The sequence below is a fragment of the Cynocephalus volans genome, chromosome 12 (assembly GCF_027409185.1).
Source record: "Cynocephalus volans isolate mCynVol1 chromosome 12, mCynVol1.pri, whole genome shotgun sequence".
NCBI classification, from domain to species: Eukaryota; Metazoa; Chordata; class Mammalia; order Dermoptera; family Cynocephalidae; genus Cynocephalus; species Cynocephalus volans.
The window spans coordinates 19,481,865-19,505,543 of NC_084471.1; the positions used below are offsets into that span (position 1 = coordinate 19,481,865).

Genomic DNA, 23,679 nt, shown 5'->3' on the forward strand with positions numbered 1-23,679 from the left:
TAACTCATGTAAGACTGCAGGGAAGCTCACAAGTTCCAGACATAGTTGAGGTTTTCATTATGTGGAAGGGTCTCAGGCAGCTATTCTGCCCTTGTCTCTCTTTCTGGGGCTACTTGATTTCATTTCTACTTCACTCTGGCCATTGATTCCATTCATCTGATTTTCTTTTTGTTTGTGTTTGTGTGCATGTGTATTTAATTTTTATTGAAACATTTATTGTACATTTATGATGAACAGAGTTATGTTTCAATACATGTATACAATGTGTGATCTGTTCAGTGTAATTAACATATTCATCATTGTAAAACTTAATCATTTCTTTGTGATGTGCATATTTGATCTCCTCTCTTCTAGTCATTCAGTAGTGTGCAGTGAATCATTGTTGATTATAGATTCCTGGATAAACTGTACAACAATAGGACTTATTTTTCCCATCTAGCTTTAATTTTGTGTTCATTAACCAGCCTCTCACTATCCCTACTCCCCACTCTGTTTTCCCACTTCTAGTAACCACAGTTTTTTCTCTTTTCAAACATCAACTTTCTCAGTATGTTGATCAGCTTGCAAGTGGCAGAAATGGCAACTAGCACTTAATCTACTCATTGGATTCTCAGTGCAAGTACACAGGAAGTTTACACCATAATCACTTGGGGAAGTTAAATAAAAAAAATTTGTGGGCCTCAAACATAGATATTCTGTCAGTAGGTCTGTGGTCCTGGAATCTATATTTTAAGAATGTTCTCCAGCAGGAATTCCTAGACCCCTCATAATCACTAGAGGGAAAGGAAAATGAGTGAATGATAAAATAGATCAGTCAGGCCCTACATCCACTTGTCTCCTGCATAGCCCCTTCTCTTTCTCCCTTTGCCACTCCTTGTTATTGATCTTCCTATCCAAGGAGAGGAGATGGATATATTAAGGCATTGAAAACAAATACTGATACTTTTCATTAAAAGCAGCAGTACTGGCAGCAACAATTCTTAGTCTAGCTTGGTAGGTAGGTGGTTTAATTAGGTGGTGGGGCAGTCTGTTCCTTATCAAATCAGTGCCATTTTCTTGTTCTTGGATGCTCTTGGACATATGAGACAGGCCTGAGTGTTCCTGAGAAACACCTGAGGCCTTAAGACCCATATTGATAGATAGTTTTGAAAGCCTCTCCAGCTATGGCAACAGTTATCCGAATAGTTAGGATCTCTACCTAGACAGGTGGTGTATGACCTTGCAGCTTCAGTGCCCATCTCCCTCTGACTACAGTGTGTGTCTGGGTCTCTTAGTTCAAAGTCTTTAGAGAGAATTTCGTCACCGGCCAGTCAGTCAGGGACCTACTTTGGAATTATGAGCCAGAGTAAGCCTTGAGAAGCATGAATGGACAGAGCAGGGCATTAAATGATAAGTGCATTACATGCTTTCTTTTGGTTGGCTTGCAAAATGGAGAATTAAGTGAATATTTGTAATCTCTTTTCAGTTTGTTTATTTCCTAAACAACAGAAGGATTATATTCTTAAATCAATTACTGTAGTACCCCTTATCCACAGTTTTGCTTTCCACAGTTTCAGTTACCTGCGCTCAACTGAAGTCCAAATATATTACGTAGAAAATTCCAGATATAAACAATTTATAAGTTTTAAATTGCATGGTTCTGGGTAGCATCATGAAATCTTGTACTGTCTTACTCCATCCCTCCTGGGACATGAATCATTCCTTTGTCCGGCCTACCTGCCCATTAGTCACTTAGTCTTGGTTATGAGATAGGAAAAAACATACCATATATAAGGTTCAGTGTTATCTGTGGTTTTAGGCATCCATTGGGGGTCTTGGAATTACATAATTAATTTTTTATATGTCAGAACTACAAATATGACTCCGACCTAATTTTATATGTGAAATAAATGTCCTATACAGTGTTCAGGATAACTACTAAGTGTTTTTGCAGCAAACATCATTGTCTCTTCATATTTTAATAACATAATGTATATTATATTAAGCTGTAAATAAAGTAATATAGTTTATTATTTAATGTTTAAAGTATAATGCCATATATCTTACCTTTTGCTGTGTTACTGATACATGTGAAGGGTTATAGCAATTTGGTTTTGAGTCCTCTCTATAGTAATGGAAACCATCACTTTAATAAATTTGTTTACTGTAGAATTTCAGAGGCAGTTGAAGACTTTACTTGAGTATTATTTACATAAAGTTTGCAAAGATAAAACACTTTTAACAAAGATTGAGTATAAAAAATAGCTCTGTATTATATTTCTGTAACACAAAGCAATTGTACAGCACAAAACAGTTATGTTTTAAGCCTGCCTTAGGGTTGATGTAAGAACACATGTATTTTATACCCTTAACTATGAAAATCTAAGTATCAAGATAATCTGATTTTTAAAATTTATTATTTTTTCTTTCCAGATTCAATCCCTCTGTGGAACTTCTAAACATCTTTTATTAGTGGAAACATTTTCTACACAATGAAGTCAGCAACTTAATTTAAACTAGTGTTCGTGTGGTTCTGATTCATCTGCTATGGTTCACAAACCTTGAGATCTGAGCAGTACAGGGTCTTTTACGATGACAATATGACTAATAGTAAAGGAAGATCTGTTACTAATAAAACAAGTGGTGGTCCAAGTATTGGAGGAGGTTTTGTAGATTGGACTTTAAATTTAAATACAATTCAATCTGATAAGTTTTTAAATTTTCTGTTGAGTATGGTTCCAGTAATTTACCAGAAAAACCAGGAAGACAGGCACAAGAAAGCAAATGGTATTTGGCAGGATGGATTATCAACTGCAGCACAGACTTTCAGTAATAGATCTGAGCAACACATGGAGTATCACAGTTTCTCAGAGCAGTCTTTTCATGGCAATAATGGGCACACACCAAGCTGTAGCCAAAAGTACGATGACTATGCCAACTATAATTACTGTGATGAAAAGGAGACTTCAGAAATTACTGCCATGTTACAAGATGAAGATATATCTAGTGATGGTGATGAAGATGCTATTGTGGAAACAAACCAAAAACTACCAAAAGAATCCAGTGGCATCATGGCATTGCAAATACTTGTGCCATTTTTGCTAGCTGGTTTTGGAACAGTTTCAGCTGGCATGGTTTTGGATATAGTACAGGTGGGTTTTTATCTTTGTTTAACTTCACGGCCTTTTGTTATTCTGTTTCTTTTAAAAATGCTTTGTGTAGGTTACTAATATCAAACATTTACTTTAGACTTAATTTATCCATCAGTAAAATGAATGGATGCTTACTCTGGTAGAGAATCTGCTGGTACAAGGAAACTCTTCTTTACAGACTCAAAAATAGATTGGTTGAAAAAAAAAACCCAATAAAAGTTATATTTAAATACTTATTTATTTTTTAAATAAAAATTACTACTTATTCATTAAAATAGATTCAGATAACAAAAAGTATTAAATAAAAGCTGAAGAGTCTCTCCTAGCCTCATCTCCAAACCAAAACTTTCTTCCCCTCCAAAGATTACCATTGTTAAGTTTGTTGTGTATACTTTAGAGACTTTTTTCTCTGCTTATATACATATACTATGTGAGAGTTTCTTCAAAACAAAAAATGAAATGCTGTATATATTTTTCTGCAGCTTATTTTTATTGTTTAATAGTACATTTTGGACATCTTTCCAAATTGGTACACAAGTTTCTTTTGCATTTTAAAATAAGTGCTTGAAATTCCATTGTATGTGTATACCAAAATTTACTTATTCATTCTTCCATGTTGGTGCTGTAATAAATACCCTTATAAATATATCTTTATACACTTATACTAATATTTTCATTGTCTAGATTTTAAAAATGGTACTGCTGGGTATTACGGTATGTGTATGTGTTTAAAATTTTATAGATAATGTCAAATTGCATTCCAAAAAGTTTTTACCAGTTTATACTCCTACCATCAATATGTAAGTACTTTTATTTTTCTATGCCCTAATCACATTGGATATTCTTGATCTTTTTCATTTTTGCCAAATGACTGGAAAATGTTATCATGTTTTAGCTAACATTTTATTTATTTATTTATTTATTTATTTATTTATTTATTAAGATGACGGTAAGGGGATCTTAACCCTTGGCTTGGTGCTGTCAGTACCACGCTCTCCCAAGTGAGCCAACTGGCCATCCCTATATAGGGATCGGAACCCTTGGCCTTGGTATTATCAGCACCACACTCTCCCAAGTGAGACATGGGCCAGTCTTTAATTAACATTTTAAAAATGTGATTAATGTTTGGTATCTCTTCATGTTTATTGGTCATTCTTATTTGTTCTATGAATTACTTTATTGTATCTTTTATCCATTTTTAAAATTTATGTGATACTTATTGATTTGTAGGCATCATTAATGTATTATGGCTACAAAACTACCTACGAGTATTATATAATTATCTTTCTAAAGTAGCAAATTGCTAAAATGTGGCATTCTGTTATGGTCAGGTTTCATTCATCAGTCAGAAAAAGTATGGCTCTGGGAAAGTGTTAGACACATTATTCTGTAATGTACCCTTGTCTTCCATTGTTTGTTCCCTAAGAGATTCTGAGGCCATTTGTGACTCTTCAGACACTATTTAACAAATAACATTTTTATCTAAATGGAAAATGTACATAAATAGAAACATTTTCCACCATTAGATGGAGAAAAGATATAAAAGGAACTGTATAAAGAGGTATGTTGAATTTCCAAAATAGATAATAATACCAAACGGGGACCAAACCTACCTATCCACTTGAAATATAATTATTTCAAGTTATTATGATATTATGACAGCTTTTACAAAGAATAAGCTGTTTTTGGTTGATTTTTTTTTTTCATAATATAACAATTATTCTGAAGAAACACTCAACATTTAGTACAGAACGGTAGGTAGCATCTGTAGTGTAGTAATATGTGTTAGAGTATAGATTGGCAGAATATTTGCATAGCTTGTTAATCTTCATTCCTCTGGTGTTCTTTTTTTTTTTTTTAATTTCTTGATACTATTTAAGAGAAAAGCACACATATAGTTGGAGAAAGTTCCTTTTATGATTTTATGAACTTTAACACTGCTAGCTCGAAAGATTACATAATGTTAGACTTTAGGGTTAAAAATCATAAAAACATAATGTAAATGCTTTGAAATATTTTATTTGAATGTGCTTTGTAAAACTTTTTGTGAAATTTAATACACCTAGAGTATATAAAACAAAAACGTAGAGCTCAGCAAATTCTCATGATATAAACAACCATATAACTGTCAATCAGCTCAAGAAATAGAATCTTGGGCTGGCCAGTTAGTTCAGTTGGTTAGAGTGCAGCCTTTTAACACTAAGGTCACTGGTTCAGCTCCCCATACTGGCCAGCCACCAAAAAAAAAAAGAAAAGAAATAGAATCTTGCCGATATTTCATTTGTCTTCATTATGCCCCCTTCCAGTTTCTACTCGTTTTTCCCCCATCACCAAAGATAATCAGTAATCTGGTTTTCTGATAAGCACTTTCTTGCTTGTCTTTATAAGTGTGCATCCTTGATTCTTTTTAAACTTTATACAATGGAAGTATACAATATATGTTCTTTTGTGTCTTGGCTTGGTTTTGCTCAACATTGTGTAAGTTTTATGAAACCGTGGTTCATTTATTTTCATTGCTGTATAGTAATTCAGTATAAGAATATACCAAAATTTATCCATTCTACTGTTGATGGACATTGGCAGGAGTGGTGTTTCCAGACTTGGTGCATACGTGCATAGATTTCCGTTGGGTACATATGTAAAAATGGAATTTCTGTGTCTTAGGATATGCGGATACTAAAATTTAGTAGATGTCAAATGATTTTCCAAAGTCGTTGTACCAATTTATAGTCTAATTAGCAATGTATGAGAGGTCTTATTTATACTTGAATTCATCAGTCTTTAATTTCAGAAATTCTGGCATGTAGAGTGGTATCTTATTATAGTTTTAACAGAGATTCTCTGATAACTAATGATGTATATTGAGCCTTTGGTAAAGTTTCTTTGCCCGTTTTTCTATTTGTTTTTCTTATAGATTTGTAGGAGTTATTTGCATAATTTGGATATAAGCTTTTTAGTTTTATATATTAAAAACATCTTTTCTCTCTCTGTGGCTTGTCTTTTCACTGTCTTTATGGTGTGTGGTTTTTTTTTTTTTTTTTTTTTTTTTTTAAATTTTATTTTGTCGATATACATTGTGGCTGATTATTGCTCCCCATCACCACAACCTCCCTCCCTTCTCCCTCCCCCCTCCCCCCCAACAATGTTATGGTGTGTTTTGAAGAACAGAAGTTCTTAATTTTGAAATAGTCCTTTCCCACTTACTTTTCTGTGGTTGGTGTTTTTTGTCTTTTGTTGAAGAAATCTTTCTATACCCTGTGGTAATTAAGATATTCTCTTTTATTACTTTTTCAAGGCTTTGTTGTTTTGCTCTTACATTTAATCATTCACTCTCTGGAATGGATTTTTGTATAGAGTGTGAAGTGGGGGTTATGTTTTTTTTTTTTTCTTGTAGATTTTCAATTGTATTTGTACTATTATATACCCCCCAATAAATAAATAAAATTAAATAAGTAAAATTTAAAAAGGAAAACAAAAAGAAAAAATGGATTTTCTCTATTGCCTTGCAATGCTTTCTTATAAATTAAGTGCCCATTTATGTGTGAGACTGTTTCTGTACTCTCTATTCTGTTCTTTTAGTGTATTTATGTATCTTAACATCAATACTACACTATCTTAATTACTCTAGTTTATAAGTCTTGATAGCTAGAAGAGAATGTTCTCTCCTTGTTGTTCTTCCTCAAGAATGCTTTAGTTATTCTTTGCCCTTTGCATTTCCATGTATTTTTTTTTGTATATCTATAAAAAATGCTCACGATGTTAAGAATGCTTATCTGTATATTTAATTGAAAACTACATTTTACTTTCAGTTTTTCTGCCTTTCCAGGTTCTTCAAATATTTGAAAATAATTGTTTTTTTAATTGGCTGTTTCATCTTCAGATTGTTTCTGGTGTTTCTTCTCTATGTACATTTCAGTATACGTTTGTCAATTTCCACAGAAATAGTTATTTCAGTATAAGCTTGTCATTTTCCACAGAAAATAGTTGTTGCAGTTGTAACTGAGATTGCACTGAATCAAGATAATTTGGGGGAGAATTGACTCTTTGCAGTGCTGAGTCTTCCAGCATGCACATGTTATAGCTCTCCATTTATTTAGGTCATCTTTAATTTTTCTTGTTGTTTTATAGTTTCTGAACACAGGTCTTTTACTTTTTTGTTATATTCATTCCTAGCTATTTGATACTTTTAAAAATGTTATTGTAAGTGATATACTTCTTTAAGAAATTTACTTTGTTTATTTTAGGATGTAAATTGATTTTTGAATATTGACCTTGTATGTAGCATCTTTGCTAAAATCACATATTAATGTTAATTTATCTGTAAATTCTTTTGGAATTCCTTCACAATAACCATATTATCTGTGACTAATGACATTTTTATTTCTTTTTAAACCTTATAAATTTTAAATCTTTTTCTTGCCATTCTATACTGGCTAGGACCTCCAGTGCACTATAAAATAGAAATGGTGTCTTGTTCCAGATTTCAAAGGGAAGTTTTCAACACGTCATGAAGAATGGGTTTTGCTGTTGATTTTTGTAATATTCTTTATCAGATTAAGAAAGTTTCTTTTTTTCAATTTTCTAAGGTTTCCTTTTTTAAAATTGTGAATGGATGTTGAACTTTAATCAAATGCTTTTTCTGTATTTATTGGTAAGATTTGTTGTACTAAATTATATTCATTAAACCAACCTTACATTTTTGGAATAAATATAACCAGTTATAATGTATTTTTCCTCATAATGCCATTGGCAAGTTTTCACATCAAGGTAATGCTAGTCATATAAATAAATTTGAAAATGTTCTCATTTCCCTCCCCCACCCTTCCTTATAAGCATTTATGTAACTTTATCGTTATTTCTTCCTTAAATGTTTGGTATAATTCTCTAATGAAGGTACCGGGGCCTGAAGTTTTCTTTGTGGGAAAGTTTTTAATTATAGCTTGAGTTTCTTTAAAAGTCACAGGGCTAATCTGATTTTCTATCTCTCTTTGTGTTAGTTTTGTTATGTTGTGTTTTTATAGGTATTTGTTCACTTCATCTGTATTTGTTATTGTATTTTAGATTTTCTGTTAGGCACTTTTTATGTTTTTTATGTGTTTTTGATTTTTTATTAGGCACTTTTTCTAAGTATATTCTTTTTTTTTTTTATGGTTTCAAATTTTGTGCTGAAATTCTCAATCTTTTGTCTCTTTGAACACAGAAAGCAGAATGATTATAATGCTTGCATCTGAATACTCCAGTATCTGAAACCTCTATAGTTCTGTTTCTGTTTTGTGTTGTTTTTATTTCTCACATTGTTTTATTTTCTAATGCCTGTTTAACCTTTGATTGTGTGCTGAATACTTAATTTGGAAAGTTGGTTGTAGAAATAATTTGAGGCTTAGGATGGTATTATCTTTTTTCCATAGAAGATTTTTGTTAGCTTTTGGTAAGTGCCTTGGGGAACTAGAAGTCGGAGGATACCTTAATGCACTTGCAGAGACTGAGAACATTTAAATCTGAGCTGCATTCCTTTGAAGGCTAGTTTACTTCCAGTTCACTCTTACTAGTAAGGTAGAGATATTTTTGGATCCCAACCCAACACATGGAGTCTGGAATTCCCCCTCCCCCGAACCCAACTCCCCTTGTCAGGCCCCAGACTCTCACTTTGGTCACCCTAGTCCTATGAGTGTCACAAATACTACTTTGCCTTTCAAACCCTTAGCCACCTCTTCTGGAACTGGCAAATATCTCCTTAGAAAAGCAGCTCAAAACACAGGCTCACCCCTTGGTTTTCTGAATTTTCTCAGTTCTTGGTCTGATATTTGTTCACTCTTTTGTTAGCTCTCCAGGATCTTCAAGCAGATATTATTTATATCTAGTCCATCTATTCTAGTTGTTCTTAGCCAAAGTTTGATATGGTCCATTGTCAATCAACCATGAACCTTTCAGAACAATTATGTTGGAAGCAGGGTATATGTGTATTCAGGGGATGAGTATTTCACTTACAGATATCTCAGAAATCATTCAGTTATAGTTATCTCTGATAGTAGATGGCAGCTTTTTAAAATGTCATTTGGCAAAACAAAAACCTAGCAACCCTATCTCAAACCATCAAAACTATTTTGAACTTTTGTTGGTCTGTGAAGTTTAAAAGTCTGAGAACCTCTGGCTTAGGGTTCCAGTTTCCCCACTTCCTTGCCACACTTGTTATTTTCTCTTTGTTTGGGTTTGTTGTTACTGTTTTATAGCCATCTTAATAGGTGAGAAATGGTAACTCATAGTGGTCAAATGGTTTACTTTTTGACCTCACTCAATTGTCTATTTTTCCATACCTATTTTTTGGTTGTCACAGCTGGAGAAAGCTGGGAAACCATTCTTGTTGATGTCAACAGTGATGATGCTGTTTAGCTCTCACTGAAAGTTGGTTGCTGCTCAGTAACACTTTATTCAATCCAGGGCCTTTGAAGAGTCATGTACCTTTGTTTAAATCTTGATCCTTCAACTTACATCTTTTGGAGGAATTTGGTTAGTTTTTTAAGATTTTTTTTTTTTTCTCGTTTGTAAAACTGCCAACTTTGCATACTTACTGTGCATGTGTGTGTGTGCGTGTGTGTGTGCATGTGTATGTGTGTGCACACACATGTGTATGTATCTCTTCTGTGCCTGGAACATAATAGATGCTCAGTAAATGCTTGTGTTCTATTGTTAGTCATCCTTTACTTTGGTAGATCATGTCATTTTACCAAATATTTGCCTCCTTCCCCTTTAAGAAGATTTCGCATACATGTCCATTGCCAAGTGACTCAAGGCACCACTTTATAGGTAGAGTATACTTTCCAACCTTCTTGTCAGGCTTGGCCAGATAACTTGCTTAGGCCAATGGAATATGAGCAGACATCACATGTACCACCTTTGAGCAGGATCATTAAATATAAATGTTTGATTTGGCTTGACTTTTTTCTCCTGCCCTTTCCCTTTAGACTACTGACTACTTCTTTAGTCTGGAACCCAGAAAGACATGTGGAACACAGCCTAGCTGAGAGCTGCAGATGACTCACAGCCTTTATATAATGGGAGTGAGAAATAAATTATTGTTGTTAGCCACTAAGCATTACACAGCATAATGCAATGAAATATACTTTCTTCTTGAAACTGTTATTTGTTTTTTCTTTTTTTTGTTTTTTGATGTAGCATGTTCTTTGTAGTTTTTCGGCCATTATGACTACTCGCTTGGTTTTCTTCATTGGTTTGCTTTCCTCTATTAGAAAGGTAGAAATTCTCCAATGTTCTGTTCTCAGACTTCTCTGTCTCTTTATGTCATCTCCAGATGATGTCAACATCATCCATCTCTACAGTTTTAGCTATGTCATCTATGCAGATCTAGGTGTCTTGCATTAACCTGATTTTGTAGTTTTTGTTGTAGAGATCTTTCACCTCCTTGGTTAAATTTATTCCTAGGTTTTTGTTTTGTTTTGTTTTGTTTTTTTCTGTTTGTTTTGTTTTGGTGACTATTGTAAATGGGCTTGCTTTCTTGATTTATTTTTCTGCTAGTTCATTGCTGAAGTATAAAAACGCTACTGATTTTTGTATGTTGATTTTTTATCTTATAACTTTACTGATTTCGTTTATCAGTTCTAAGAGTTTTTTGGTAGAGTCTTTACGTTTTTCTATGTATAGGATCATGTCATCTGCAGACATGGACAACTTGACCTCGTCTTTTCCAATCTGGATGCTCTTTCTTTCTTTCTCTTGCCTGATTTCTCTGAGTAGTACTTCCAGTACTGTGTTAAATAGGAGTGGTGAAAGTGGGCATCCTTGTCTTGTTCCTGTTCTTAAAGGAAAGGCTTTCAGCTTTTCCCCATTCAGAATGACGATGGTGGTGGGCTTGTCACATATGGCTTTTATTGTGTTGAGATATTTTCCTTCTATACCTAATTTGGTGAGTCTTTATCATGAAGGGATGTTAAATTTTGTCAAATGCTTTTTCTGTGTCTGTTGAGATAATTGTATGGTTTTTGTCCTTGATTTTGTGGATGTGGTGTATCACATTTATTGACTTGCATATTTTAAAACATCCTTGCATTGCTGGGATGTATCCCACTTGATGGCTGTTGTTTTCTGTTGGCTAATTTTTTGTTGAGGATTTTTACATCTGTGTTCATCAAGGATACTGGCCTATAGTTTTGTTTTCCTATTGTATCTTTGTCTAGTTTTGGTATCAGAGTGATGCTGGCCTCATAAAATGAATTTGGGAGAATGACTTCTGTTTCAATTTTTGGAATAGTTTGAAGAGAATTGGTATTAATTCTTTTTTAAAGGTTTGGTAGAATTAAGCAGTAAAGCCATCCAATCCTGGGCTTTTCTTTGTTAGGAGACTGCTGATTACTACTTCAATTTCATTGCTCATTATTGTTCTGTTCAGGGTTTCTATTCCTTCTTGGTTCAGTCTTTGTAATTCATTACAGCAGCAATAGGAAGCCAATACAAGGCTTTGTATGAATTAGTCTGTGCCTACCTTTCCAAGCTCATCTTGGTCCACTTTCTGCCTTGTTCAGTTTGTTCTAGTCTCACTGGTCTTTCTTTAGGTCCTTGAATGTGCCATTTGTTCATGTCTTTGAGTCTTGGCCTCGAATATTCTTTTTTCTCAATTCTAATCACCTGTTAGATCTTATTAAAGAGATTCTCTTGTCCCCTAATCCAAATTAGATAATTAATTTAACTCTCCTATGGGACATGATGACATGTCTGTGTTTTTTATTTTTAGCCATTATATCCCTAGCAGCATATCTAGCAGTTTACTGAGTAGGCTCAGTAAATATTTGTTGAATAAATGTTGAGCAATTGCTATTTATTGATGATCTGCTATTGGCCAGGCACTTTACTAAACCCTTTACATATGAAGGTACTTCAAAAGTTTATGGAAAGATCGTATTATCTTTTAATTCTGTTTTTCCACAAACTCTTTGATGTGCCCTTGTAAATCATCTTATTTTAATTATGAAAAGAAAACTGTAGAGTTGGTATTATTGTCTTCATTTTATAAAATATAAAACTTTATGTTATTAATTAATTGATAGAGCTAGGGTGTGTATCTTTTTTTTTTTGTTTGTTTTTTTTTTTTTTTTTTTCCGTGACCGGCGCTCAGCCAGGGAGTGCACCGCTCATCCTTATATAGGATCTGAACCCGCGGCGGGGAGCGTCGCCGCGCTGCTAGCGCAGCACGCTACCGAGTGCGCCACGGGCTCAGCCCCAGGGTGTGTATCTTCACTTAACTTCAGTGCCTGTCCTCTTACTCACTATACACTATATAACTCTTTAATGTGTTTGTAATCTCTTAAGAGCTATATAACTCTACTTTTATTTATTCATTTATTTTTATCAAGAGCTCTATAACTGTAAAGTGATAGAGTTCAGGACCAGTTTTAAACAACTGAAGAAGGTAAAGTTTGTCTTTGGTATTGTCTTAGTCTGCTCAGGCTGCTATAACAAAATACCATAGGCGGGTGGCTTAAACAACGGAAATTTATTTCTCACAGTTCTGGAGACTAAGAAGTCTGAGATCAAGGTGCTGGCTGATTTGATTTCTGGTGAGGACTCTCTTCCTGGCTTGCAGATGGCAGCCTTCTTGCTGTGTCCTCACATGGCAGGGGGAGAGAGAGAGAGTAATGGGGTGGTGGTGGGGAGATATTAAGGGTGAGCTCAGTGGAGCTCTGGTGTCTCTTCTTCTTTTAGAGGCATTAGCCATATTGGATTAGGTCCCCCACCCTTTTGACCTAGTTTAAACTTTATCACCTCCTCACAGATCCTATCTCTGAATACAGTCACATTGGGGGTTAGGGCTTCAACATATGGATTTGGGGCGTTGGGCCCAATTCATTCCATAGCAGGGGCTGTTATATGTGCTGCCACAGCTGGATCATCAAATTCAGGATAAGGTGTTAAGTGGTCATTAGTGTCTTAAGGTAGTATTCTAATATGTAACAGATGGCAGATTAAAGTAGACTGCTTTCCCTTTAGCCCCATTCTATTTAATAGAACATCTATTCTCTGTTTAATATAAGACCTGCTGTAGCCCTGCCTCTGTGCTTTCTTTTCTTCTTTAATTATCCGTAAGCTTTGTTGATTGATGTTTGCTGAAAAAAATTGCCAAGATCTGTTTTGAATTGGAAATATAATGGGAAGATTGAGTCTTAAAATTATTTCCTCCTTTCACAAATGAGGAAGTTGATTAAGGCTCAGAGAGTTCACTCAGCTAGCAAATGCAGAGTGGGTATTCAAATCTAGAATTTTTACCCCATATTTTATGCCTTTTCATAGTGGTGGGAAATACAAATACATGGTTTATAACTATGGTGTATGACTGAATCTTTAAGTACCTTAAAAGGTAAAAATTGAGTGCTGGAGGAAGGAATTCTGTACAAGTGCCAAAAAGATCTATATGGATCTAGAATGCCTGCTTTTACATACTCAAGCAAGGAGTAAGCTTCTGTCCCCATCTAACTTACCTTTGTGTGCTTGTGCCTTACAACATCCCTTTATTCATTCTCACTCCCAAAAGCACTAGTTACAGTATCCTGGGAGTTGAATGTTCAATAGATGGTATAATATTAACAAGCATTATTCGCTAAATGTTCTTTTTCAGTACATTGCATGAATTATCTCATTTGATGCTTATGATGACTCTCTAAGTTAGGCAATGTTACTTCCATTTTATATTTGAGCCTTAAAGACTAAATGATTTGCCTAAGGTCACACAACTAGTAAGTGGCTGAATTAAACCCAAGTTTTCTGACTTGGAGCTTTTAAAACCCATGCTTTTAAAAAACTACCATACTATGCTGTCTTCTTGTTGATAGAGAATCTATCTTATCTTTGGATCACCTTCTACTGGTCAGAACTCTTCTGTTGTAATTGAAACCTAACTAACCAGTTAATTTAAGACAAAAGAAAAAAAAAAGCATTGTCTTATAGAACTGGGAAGAACAGGGGAAAAACCTACCTTACCTCTAACTAGATCAGGCACTTAATTTTATGATTATCTTCTGTCTTTCACTTCAACTTACATTTTGTTTGTTGGACTCATTCTCTCTTATTGCATATAGCTGCTGACAGCTGTGGGGTCATATACTTTAAGTTTGTCTTACAAAGGAAGAGAAAGAGTTATCCTTCTTTCAGTTTGGAAAATTCTTGGGAAGAACTCTGCAGTTGGCTTGTCTTTGGTCACATTCTTACCCCTTGTACTGGTCAATGTGATAAAGGGAATATGGTAATACGAATAACCCAGTATGTGTTACATTTCTATCCCTAGAGAAAATGGAGATGGAAAAATGTAAGGAAGAAGCAATACCACCACTTTTTGAGTAGTGATTCCCCACGTATAGCATTTGGTCCCTCCATGGTCTTTCTGTTTATCAGTGTTTCTCAAGGTGTGCTTCCTGAACCAGCAGCATCAGTATCATCTGGGAACTTGTTAAGTATTCCACCCCAGCCCTACTGAACCTAACATCCTGGGGATGGGGTCCAACAGTCTGTTTTTATAAGCACTCGAGGTGATTTTGATTGTTTACTTAGAAAATCCTAAGGAATCTACAAAAACAAAAACCCTCCTAGAACTGATAAATGAGTTCAGCAAGATCTCAGGATACACAGTATGCGTACAAAAATTCTGCTGCACTTCACCTTGATCGTCTTAATTTTGGAACTCCTTCTGTATAGGTACACACCGATTTACCAAATTCTTATCCAGCTAGATAATGCTCTATTGTAAGGATATATCATAGTTACTCTGCCAAGTTGCTTAATGAAGGAGATTTAAATTGCCTTAAATCTTTTGCTATTATGTACAATGATGAAGTAAATTCATTATATGTATATGTTTGAAGTTAAATGCAAGTTTACTTGTAGGTTAAATTCCTAGAAGTGGAATTCTGAGTTGAAAATTATGTGCATTTTACATGTGATAGATATTGCTGAATTCCCCCAAAGAAGTTTTTTTTTTTTTTTTTTTTTTAATTTTATTTTGTCGATATACATTGTGGCTGATTATTGCTCCCCATCACCAAAACCTCCCTCCCTTCTCCCTCCCCCCCATGTTGTCCATCCATGTTGTTGCAAATGGCAGTATTTCATTCGTTTTTATAGCTGGGTAGTATTCCATTGTGTAGATGTACCACATTTTCCGTATCCACTCATCTGATGATGGACATTTGGGCTGGTTCCAACTCTTGGCTATTGTAAAGAGTGCTGCGATGAACATTGGGGAACAGGTATACCTTCGACTTGATGATTTCCATTCCTCTGGGTATATTCCCAACAGTGGGATAGCTGGGTCGTATGGTAGATCTATCTGCAATTATTTGAGGAACCTCCATACCATTTTCCATAGAGGCTGCACCATTTTGCAGTCCCACCAACAATGTATGAGAGTTCCTTTTTCTCCGCAACCTTGCCAGCATTTATCGTTCAGAGTCTTTTGGATTTTAGCCATCCTAACTGGGGTTAGATGGTATCTCAGTGTGGTTTTGATTTGCATTTCCCGGATGCTGAGTGATGTTGAGCATTTTTTCATATGTCTGTTGGCCATTTGTATATCTTCCTTAGAGAAATGCCTACTTAGCTCTTTTGCCCATTTTTTAATTGGGTTGCTTGTTTTTTTCTTGTAAAGTTGTTTGAGTTCCTTATATATTCTGGATATTAATCCTTTGTCAGATGTATATTTTGCAAATATTTTCTCCCACTCTGTTGGTTGTCTTTTAACTCTGTTAATTGTTTCTTTTGCTGTGCAGAAGCTTTTGAGTTTGATATAATCCCATTTGTTTATTTTTCCTTTGGTTGCCCGTGCTTTTGGGGTCATATTCATGAAGTCTGTGTCCAGTCCAATTTCCTGAAGTGTTTCTCCTATGTTTTCTTTAAGAAGTTTTATTGTTTCAAGTGTGTGGGTTGATTTCTGGATTCTCTATTCTATTCCATTGGTCAGTGTATCTGTTTTCATGCCAGTACCATACTGTTTTGGTTATTATAGCTTTGTAGTATAGTTTAAAGTCCGGTAGTGTTATGCCTCCAGCTTTATTTTTTTTGCTCAGCATTGCTTTGGCTATGCGTGGTCTTTTATTGTTCCGTATAAATGTCTGGATAGTTCTTTCCATTTCTGAGAAAAATGTCTTTGGAATTTTGATGGGGATTGCATTGAATCTGTGTATCACTTTGGGTAGTATGGACATTTTCACTATGTTGATTCTTCCAATCCAAGAGCATGGGATATCTTTCCATCTTCTTGTATCCTCTCTAATTTCTCTCAGCAGTGGTTTGTAGTTCTCATTATAGAGATTTTTGACCTCCTTGGTTAACTCAATTCCTAAGTATTTTATTTTTTTGGTGGCTATTGTAAATGGGCAGGCTTTCTTGATTTCTCATTCTGCCCCCCAAAGAAGTTAAACCTTTACATTCTCACCAACAATGTAATAGAGTGCCTATTTCCTTATACTCTTACCAACAGTGTATTCCAACTTTTTGATCTTTACCAATCTCACAAATGGAAGGGCATAAAGAAACATTATGATTTGTAGTAATGAATATGCTAATAATAGAAAAAATTTGTCACCTAATTTATGTTTCTATAATTATAGAGGTTGGTAATTATAGAGGTTGGTAATTTTGTCATCTGTCTAAAAGTGAATGGGTTTTTTTTTTCAAACTAGTTGGAATGACAAAACTTCTCCAGATACAAGTATTTTTTAAAAATTGCATAAACTTCTTTTACCAATTAAAATTTTAAAAACACTTTTTGTTATTTTTAAGTTAGTACTCTGTAAATGTGTTTTTCAACTTATTTTTTTTTTCATTTTAGTTTTTATTTGTCCTTTTGGACATTAAATAGGTTTTTTTTTAGCTAGACATATACTTATGAAAAATTAATTTGAAAAAAGGATTACACCTAAAAAAGGGTATATATTATTAAGTACTGGTGTGGTATAGGCAGTTTCAAATACTTACTAGTGACGTATAACTTGGCACAGCCACTGTGAGTGGTCACTTGGCAGAATCGAATGAAATTTTAAATGTGCTTTGATGCAGCAATCTCTTGGCCTTTTTCCTCAAGGAATTGCTTGCAGGGGTGCTCGAGGAAGCATGCTTGAGGATATTCCTGGAGCCTTGCTTATAAGTTAAAAAAATGATAATGATATAAGTGTTCAATAAAGAGGAACAGCAGTACCACAAAGCAAAGCAAAACAAAAGTCTGGTTCATGAGTGCTGCTGACACATACAGTATGTACTATGAACTGGTAAGGCAGTAGCCTCTAGACTTAGTGTTTAGTGAAAACCGTTAAGTTCCAGAACAGCAACAGTAGTTTTAAAATTGCAATCACACCCACACCAAGTGAAGCAGTATATTTTTTGTATGTTTTTACTAGTATGTCTGTACCTAGGAAGAGTTCTGGAAGCATCCATACCTTAACTGATAACAGTGATCAAGTGAGGAGTTTCCTATATCTATGCTATCTTTTTTTAAAAGACACAAATCTATTTTTTAAATGTTTAAGATTTTTAATTGTGATAAAATACACATAATGTAAAATTTACCATTATAACCATTTTTTAAAATCTTAAAAAAATTTTTTTTAATTTTTATTGAATCATAATTGATTATACATATTTTTGGAGTTCAACATTGATATATGTTGATCAAATCAATATTACTAGCATATGTATTGTTACAAATCGTACTTATTCTTTATGCCCCTTGTCCAGTCTCTCCCTGTCCCCCTCTCCCTCACCCCTCCCACCTCTAGATTTCTTCTCTCCTTCTGAAAGAGTATTGGTTACTCTGTTAATTTCTTGCCTAGATGATCTGTCCAATGCTGAGAGGTGTGTTCAGGTCTCCCAATATTATCGTAGAGCAGATGCTTCTTCTGTCACTCTGGAATGGGCTTTGTGGAGAGAGACATCCTCTTCTTTTCTTTGGTCTCTACTGGTGACTCTCCTTGTGTCAGTGCACTCCAGTGGCTGGTGGACGATCTGCATGGCAGTTGTGGCATCTAGCTGCTTTTGCGGTAGCCATGGTTATTGTGGTGGTTGTGGTGGTCCACCCATGTGGAAGTGAAGTTTTTGGCTTGCTCCTTGGTGCTGGCGATGTGCCTGGTTGGGGGAGGTTCCGGTCCCCAGTTCCATGCCTCAGGTCCCTGGGCGGGCCCCAAGGTGCTGGCGGCATGCCTGGTTGTGGGAAGGGGGGTCCAGTCCCCTGTTCCATGCCTCAGGTCCCTGAGTGGGCCCCAAGACACTGGCGGTATGCCTGGGCCGGTACTAATTTTTTGTCCTTTGCTTTCTTCTATAATGGGGGAACTTCTTGTGAGGACCACTCAAGTACTGGTTGAGCTGAATTGCTCCTTTTCTGCTGATTCCCTAGAGAAGGCTTTTTCTGCAGCTCAGGTTTTAATGGTTGACTCTATAGGTATTTCTGGCTCTCCAGAGACCTGGTGCACCTGGTTTGTATAGAAACTCTGATCTGGGCCTGAGTCTTTTCATCAAACTGCACCCCCTGCAGTTCTATATTCCTGACCAGGTTCCTCTGAGTGGTCCTTCACTGATTGGGGGGCAGATAAGCTGTCCTTGCTGTGCCCCAGTGCTCCTCTGGTGAGCCTGTCTCCCCCACCACCCGTACTGCAAATACTTCCCATGGGACAGGCCATGTGCCAGTACCTTACGATGTCTCACGGACCTCTGAGTGGCTCCTTTTTTTCATTTGTTGGGGCTCCTTGCTCCTGTGTGGGTCCACAGGAACTCTATTATTGGTCTTGCTGGCCTAGGGGCCACCAAGGTCCTCTTCTCTCCCGCTGGCTCCAAACAACTTCATCCAAAGGGCACAGCTACGGCTTTCGCCAGTTCCTGCTCTGCACTCAGCAGCTCTAGCCTTAAAGTGGCCATGGCACAAAATGGTCAGACGGTTTTTTCTTTCTCTCATTGTGGCTTCTCCTGCCTTTATCTACTCCGTATGTCTTTCTTCCTCTTCCCCTGAGCTCTAGCGGCGCCAGCTGGGCTGTCGTTGCTTTTTTATAGTTGTAAATTGGTTGATTTGTGGGAGAGAGTGACGCTGGGGACCATGTATTCTGCCATCTTGACCGGAAGCCTCAGATTTTGAATCTAGAATATATATTAGCAATCTGACATTACGTTTGACATGTGGATGCTTACCTCAGCTTCTGCATTATTGACAGAAGTACAAGATTAGGTACAACTAGAAGGTGATTTGCTTTAGGGCAGATTCTTGAAAAATTTAGTTGTTCATAATAATCTGCATAGCCTCAAAGGACATATCTGTATTGCAGTAAATTTTTTTTTTAATTTCTTTTTTTTGGCATCTGTCCAGTATGGGAATCCAAACCTTTGACCTTAGTATTATCAGCACCACACTCTAACCGAGTGAGCTGACCAACCGGTCCTATTCGGGTAAAATTTGCAAGTAGGATAATGATATTTTCGACACTTGCTGCCTCAGCATTTCTCTCTGGACTTTTTCTGCATTGCGCCCTCCTGATAGGAAAATTAACTAATACATCTTGGTGTTGTAGCTCATAACACTCAATCCATCACTATAATCTTATGAGGTTGATACAAATTATGTACCTATTTTAGATGAAGAAAGTAAAGCATCATTTTGCCCAAATCACACGGTAAGTAGTAGAATCAGAATTTCTATGTAGATAATTGGACTCCAGAACTCTATCTCTTTACTACTGTGCTATATTGCTTCTCACTGTACTATAGTTCCCAAACCGTGTCAAGACACCCCAGGGTTGCCATGGGATATTTAAATTATTGAGCGGAACACAGTGACATCTTTTGGATACTCTATGACTACGGGCTCAAGGTGATTTAGCATTTCAACATTAGATCACACTACATTCTCTTTAATAACATCTTTGCAAAACTATTTCATTAGTGCTGTGATAAAAAGCAAGTGTCACCAATACAAAGCCAATATAAAACAGAAAATGAAAGTGACAGTTTCCAATTCCAATGTGTGAGAAGTTTTGCAGTGCCTTTATAGGTGCACATGTCCCCTAAGTAAGTAAACAGTGGTTATATAAAAATGACAAAATATTTTTTTCTTTCAATTTATTTATATTATTTCTTCAAATGTCTACTAAATTGTTAGGAAATAAATAAATAGGGCATTTAGGTATTTCTTTTGTTCTAGGGGTGCTATGAAAACATTTCTAATATACTAATAGTGCCATGAACTGAGAAAGTTTGGGAACTTGTACAAGCACACATCTGGAGGTTTAAAGAAAGGAATGTAGAATTTTTTATCACAAGATAGGAAATCGATAGTTAACTCTTGATGTTATCACATCAATATTAAGGTGTTAGGGATTTCATGGTAATTCTCACATGAGTAGTTGGATTTAATTGAACTCGGAAAGGATGATGAAAAGGAGCAACCCAAAGGAGGGCATCCCAGCAGTTCTAAAGTGTGATGGCATGTGACTGGTAGAGAGGGTTGGATATTATTCTGTTGTTTCTAAAATTAAATCATATAGATAAGTGTCTTAAAACGATGACCTATGTAAAATGTATTCTTGACTTATGTCTGGGATCTAATAGAAATAATACCTATCTTATAGGTTTGTTGTGAAGATTAAATGAGTGAGCCTAAAGAACAGTGCCTGGAACATAATGAGCAATCAGTGAATGTTAGATATTGTTAATATTTATTATTATTATCTGTTGTTATTCATCGTCATCATCATCATCTTGATTGCCATCATCATTATCTCTGAAGGATACCTATTCCACTAGCACATCAGAATTCTTTACTTCTCATAAAACATGGACAAAATTATTTGCTTGTTAGTTTTTAAGATTAGAAATCTGAGGTGCTATGGACAGTCAGTGCTTTTTAAGGCCCATCCTTAATTGTCTTGAACCCTGGAGAGATTTCTCTTGTGAATTTTTGGAACCAGGATTTTAGGAAAGACGGATTTGATAAACATTTCCTAAACTCTCTTGAGGCTTCAGTTCTACACTTATTTGGAACAGACTCTAGGGAAACTTTGGGAACAAATTGAATTTTTCTTTTATTTTTTGTGACGGATTTAAATTTTATTTTTCTCGCATGTCTTGGCTTTAGTGACAAGACGTGTGTTCTTGATACCTTTTGGCATAAAGTTAATATGCCTGGTCCACAAAGTCTCTTACTGGTACAATCACCTCTCAATAGCATTTGTAAAATATCACTTTGCGTTATTGTAGTATTTGTATGACCTTTCCAGTGTGGAAAGCACTTTAATAAGTTATTTTCATTATCATGGTATTTCTCTTGAGGGCTAGACAAGGCAAATATTCTCTTAATTTCATGGATGAAGAAATTGAGATCAGAAAGATATGTGACTCATCCAAGATCATGCAGCCAAGTTATGACAGATGCCCGCCTAGATGCACAAAGCTTATTTCCAATTTAGTGCTCTATTTATGATCCTTTGTTCTGCAACCTCTCTGCCTCACACCCTAAAATGGGGACCAGAACATGGGACTACTCAGAACTACTGAGGTCAACTCTAAGTTCCATCTTTTGACCTAGGGAAAATCATTTAACCTCTCTGAATCATTTTTTGTTCACCTGTGAAATTAAATAATAATAATACTGTAATTTTTCCATGGGGTTGTTGTAATTAGTGTTGGAACCAAGATCCAAATCCAGAGTTTGAGTTCTTTTTTTTTTTTTTTTTTTGTCGTTTTTGTGACCGGCCACCCAGTGAGCACACCGGCCATCCCTATATAGGATCTGAACCCGCGGCGGGAGCGCTGCTGCCCTCAGAGTTTGAGTTCTTAACCACTAGCTTTACTAACTCTTGCCTTCATAAAGAAATAAAGTAGAACTTAAGAGTATTGGGGTTTTGTATCAAGCTAGATATACAATGGCATGTAGTGATTATATCAGCTATCACTGTCAACTCTGAATCTTCTAAAGTAACTCAAAGCTTCAATGCTCAGGAGGATGGTTTTAAGCTAAATGACCTGATTAAATGACCTGTGTAGTCATTCAAAATGTAGATACAAAGTTGGAAAAAAGGCTGAGATTTTTAGAAATGTCTTTGTTCTAAAGTTTTTTTTGAAGAGTGTCAGAAAATTTTATTTTATTTTTTACAGCACTGGGAGGTGTTCAAAAAAGTAACAGAAGTTTTCATTTTAGTTCCTGCACTTCTTGGTCTCAAAGGGAACTTGGAGATGACATTGGCATCCAGATTGTCCACTGCAGTAAGTTTTTACATATCTCAAAGTATGTAAATTACCTATACTGTTTCTCTCTATTAAGGAGAATCTATATCAGAAAAATATTTTTTCTCTGTTTGATAAGTTTCTGGACCTCAGGGCTATGCTAAGTAGTTATGCCTGATAGCATACCCTGAAAGTTCTCAGGGTTGTTGAATCCAAAAATTAATTACAGTCCTCCTTTTCCCGGGAAGTAGTAGTATACTTGCCTCCTTTGATGCTGGGACATTTTGGCAATTATCATCAGTGATTAAGACATGGGGTAAGTCAGATACTGAGATTCTTTATGGTGCAGTGGTTGGTTGATTGGTATTTAAACTTTTTGTGATTGTAAAAGTAATGTATGCTTACTGTAAAAACTGAAGAAAAGGGGGAAAAAAAGTATAAAGAAGAAAATCTAAAACTATCTCTAATTTTCCACCTAGACATAACCACTATTAATATTTCTCTACCTGCATATCTATACTTTTACATGGTTAGATGTATCATAATGTATAATGAGTAAAGCAGATGCTTGGAAAGGAAATGCATTAAATAATGTTTTGTTAATATTATTGGTTTGCTCATTTAAGGGGAAATGTTTCATGTGCCTAAGAACTTTTTAAGCTCTTTCCTTATACAAGTATATAAAAGGTCATATAGCCATACTCTGCACAGGGCAATAATGAAATGTCTGTTATTAGTGAGCTTTCATAATATGCCAGGCACTATGCTAACTGCTTTACAGGATATTTTACAACAACCCTATGAAATAATCATTATTATTCCTGCTTTACAGAGGAGGAACTGAGGCTTAGAACAGTTGAGTAACTTTCCTGAGGACACAGAGTAGTACATAGTGGAATAAGTCACATTCCAGAACATTCCCTTTTACCTGCATAGGATAATTGTCAGAGTTTATAAAACCAATAAATAACAGCAGTAAAAAAACCCTAATTGTCTCCTCATCTACTTTGTAAGAATGATCTGCTAATGTCTTGATCTTAGTACAAATGCACAATCTTTTTGGTACTTAATATTTAAAAATTTTTAATATTTGTTATTTCAGAAACATATTACTTATAAATATAGTCCTGCTGCTTTTACCTACAGTTAGTTGGTGAGCTATAGAGAATGTCTAGGGCTATCAGCCAGACACTTAGGTGGAGCCAAACCTCACAGAGTAGAATTACTTTGATAAATTCACTTTAGTCTAGCCTATAATCTAGCATGGAATCATGGTAATTATTATTGAATATTAAAGGGACTGGTGAATACTAGAAGCTCCAGGAGCTGGAGGAGAAAAGTAGTGGATGAA

The 23,679-nt window shown here is 35.5% G+C and overlaps 1 protein-coding gene across 2 annotated transcripts in view; it reads left to right on the forward strand.

Annotated features, from left to right (window-relative positions):
- SLC41A2 (solute carrier family 41 member 2) overlaps positions 1 to 23,679 on the forward strand; it is a 150,878-nt gene that overhangs the window by 17,561 nt on the left and 109,638 nt on the right. For both annotated transcript variants that reach the window (XM_063075200.1, XM_063075202.1), the window contains exons 2-3: positions 2,413 to 3,131; positions 22,260 to 22,367. In XM_063075200.1, coding sequence (XP_062931270.1) covers positions 2,580 to 3,131; positions 22,260 to 22,367 — 660 coding nt within the window. In that variant the 5' untranslated portion in view covers positions 2,413 to 2,579. The remainder of the gene's footprint in view (positions 1 to 2,412; positions 3,132 to 22,259; positions 22,368 to 23,679) is intronic.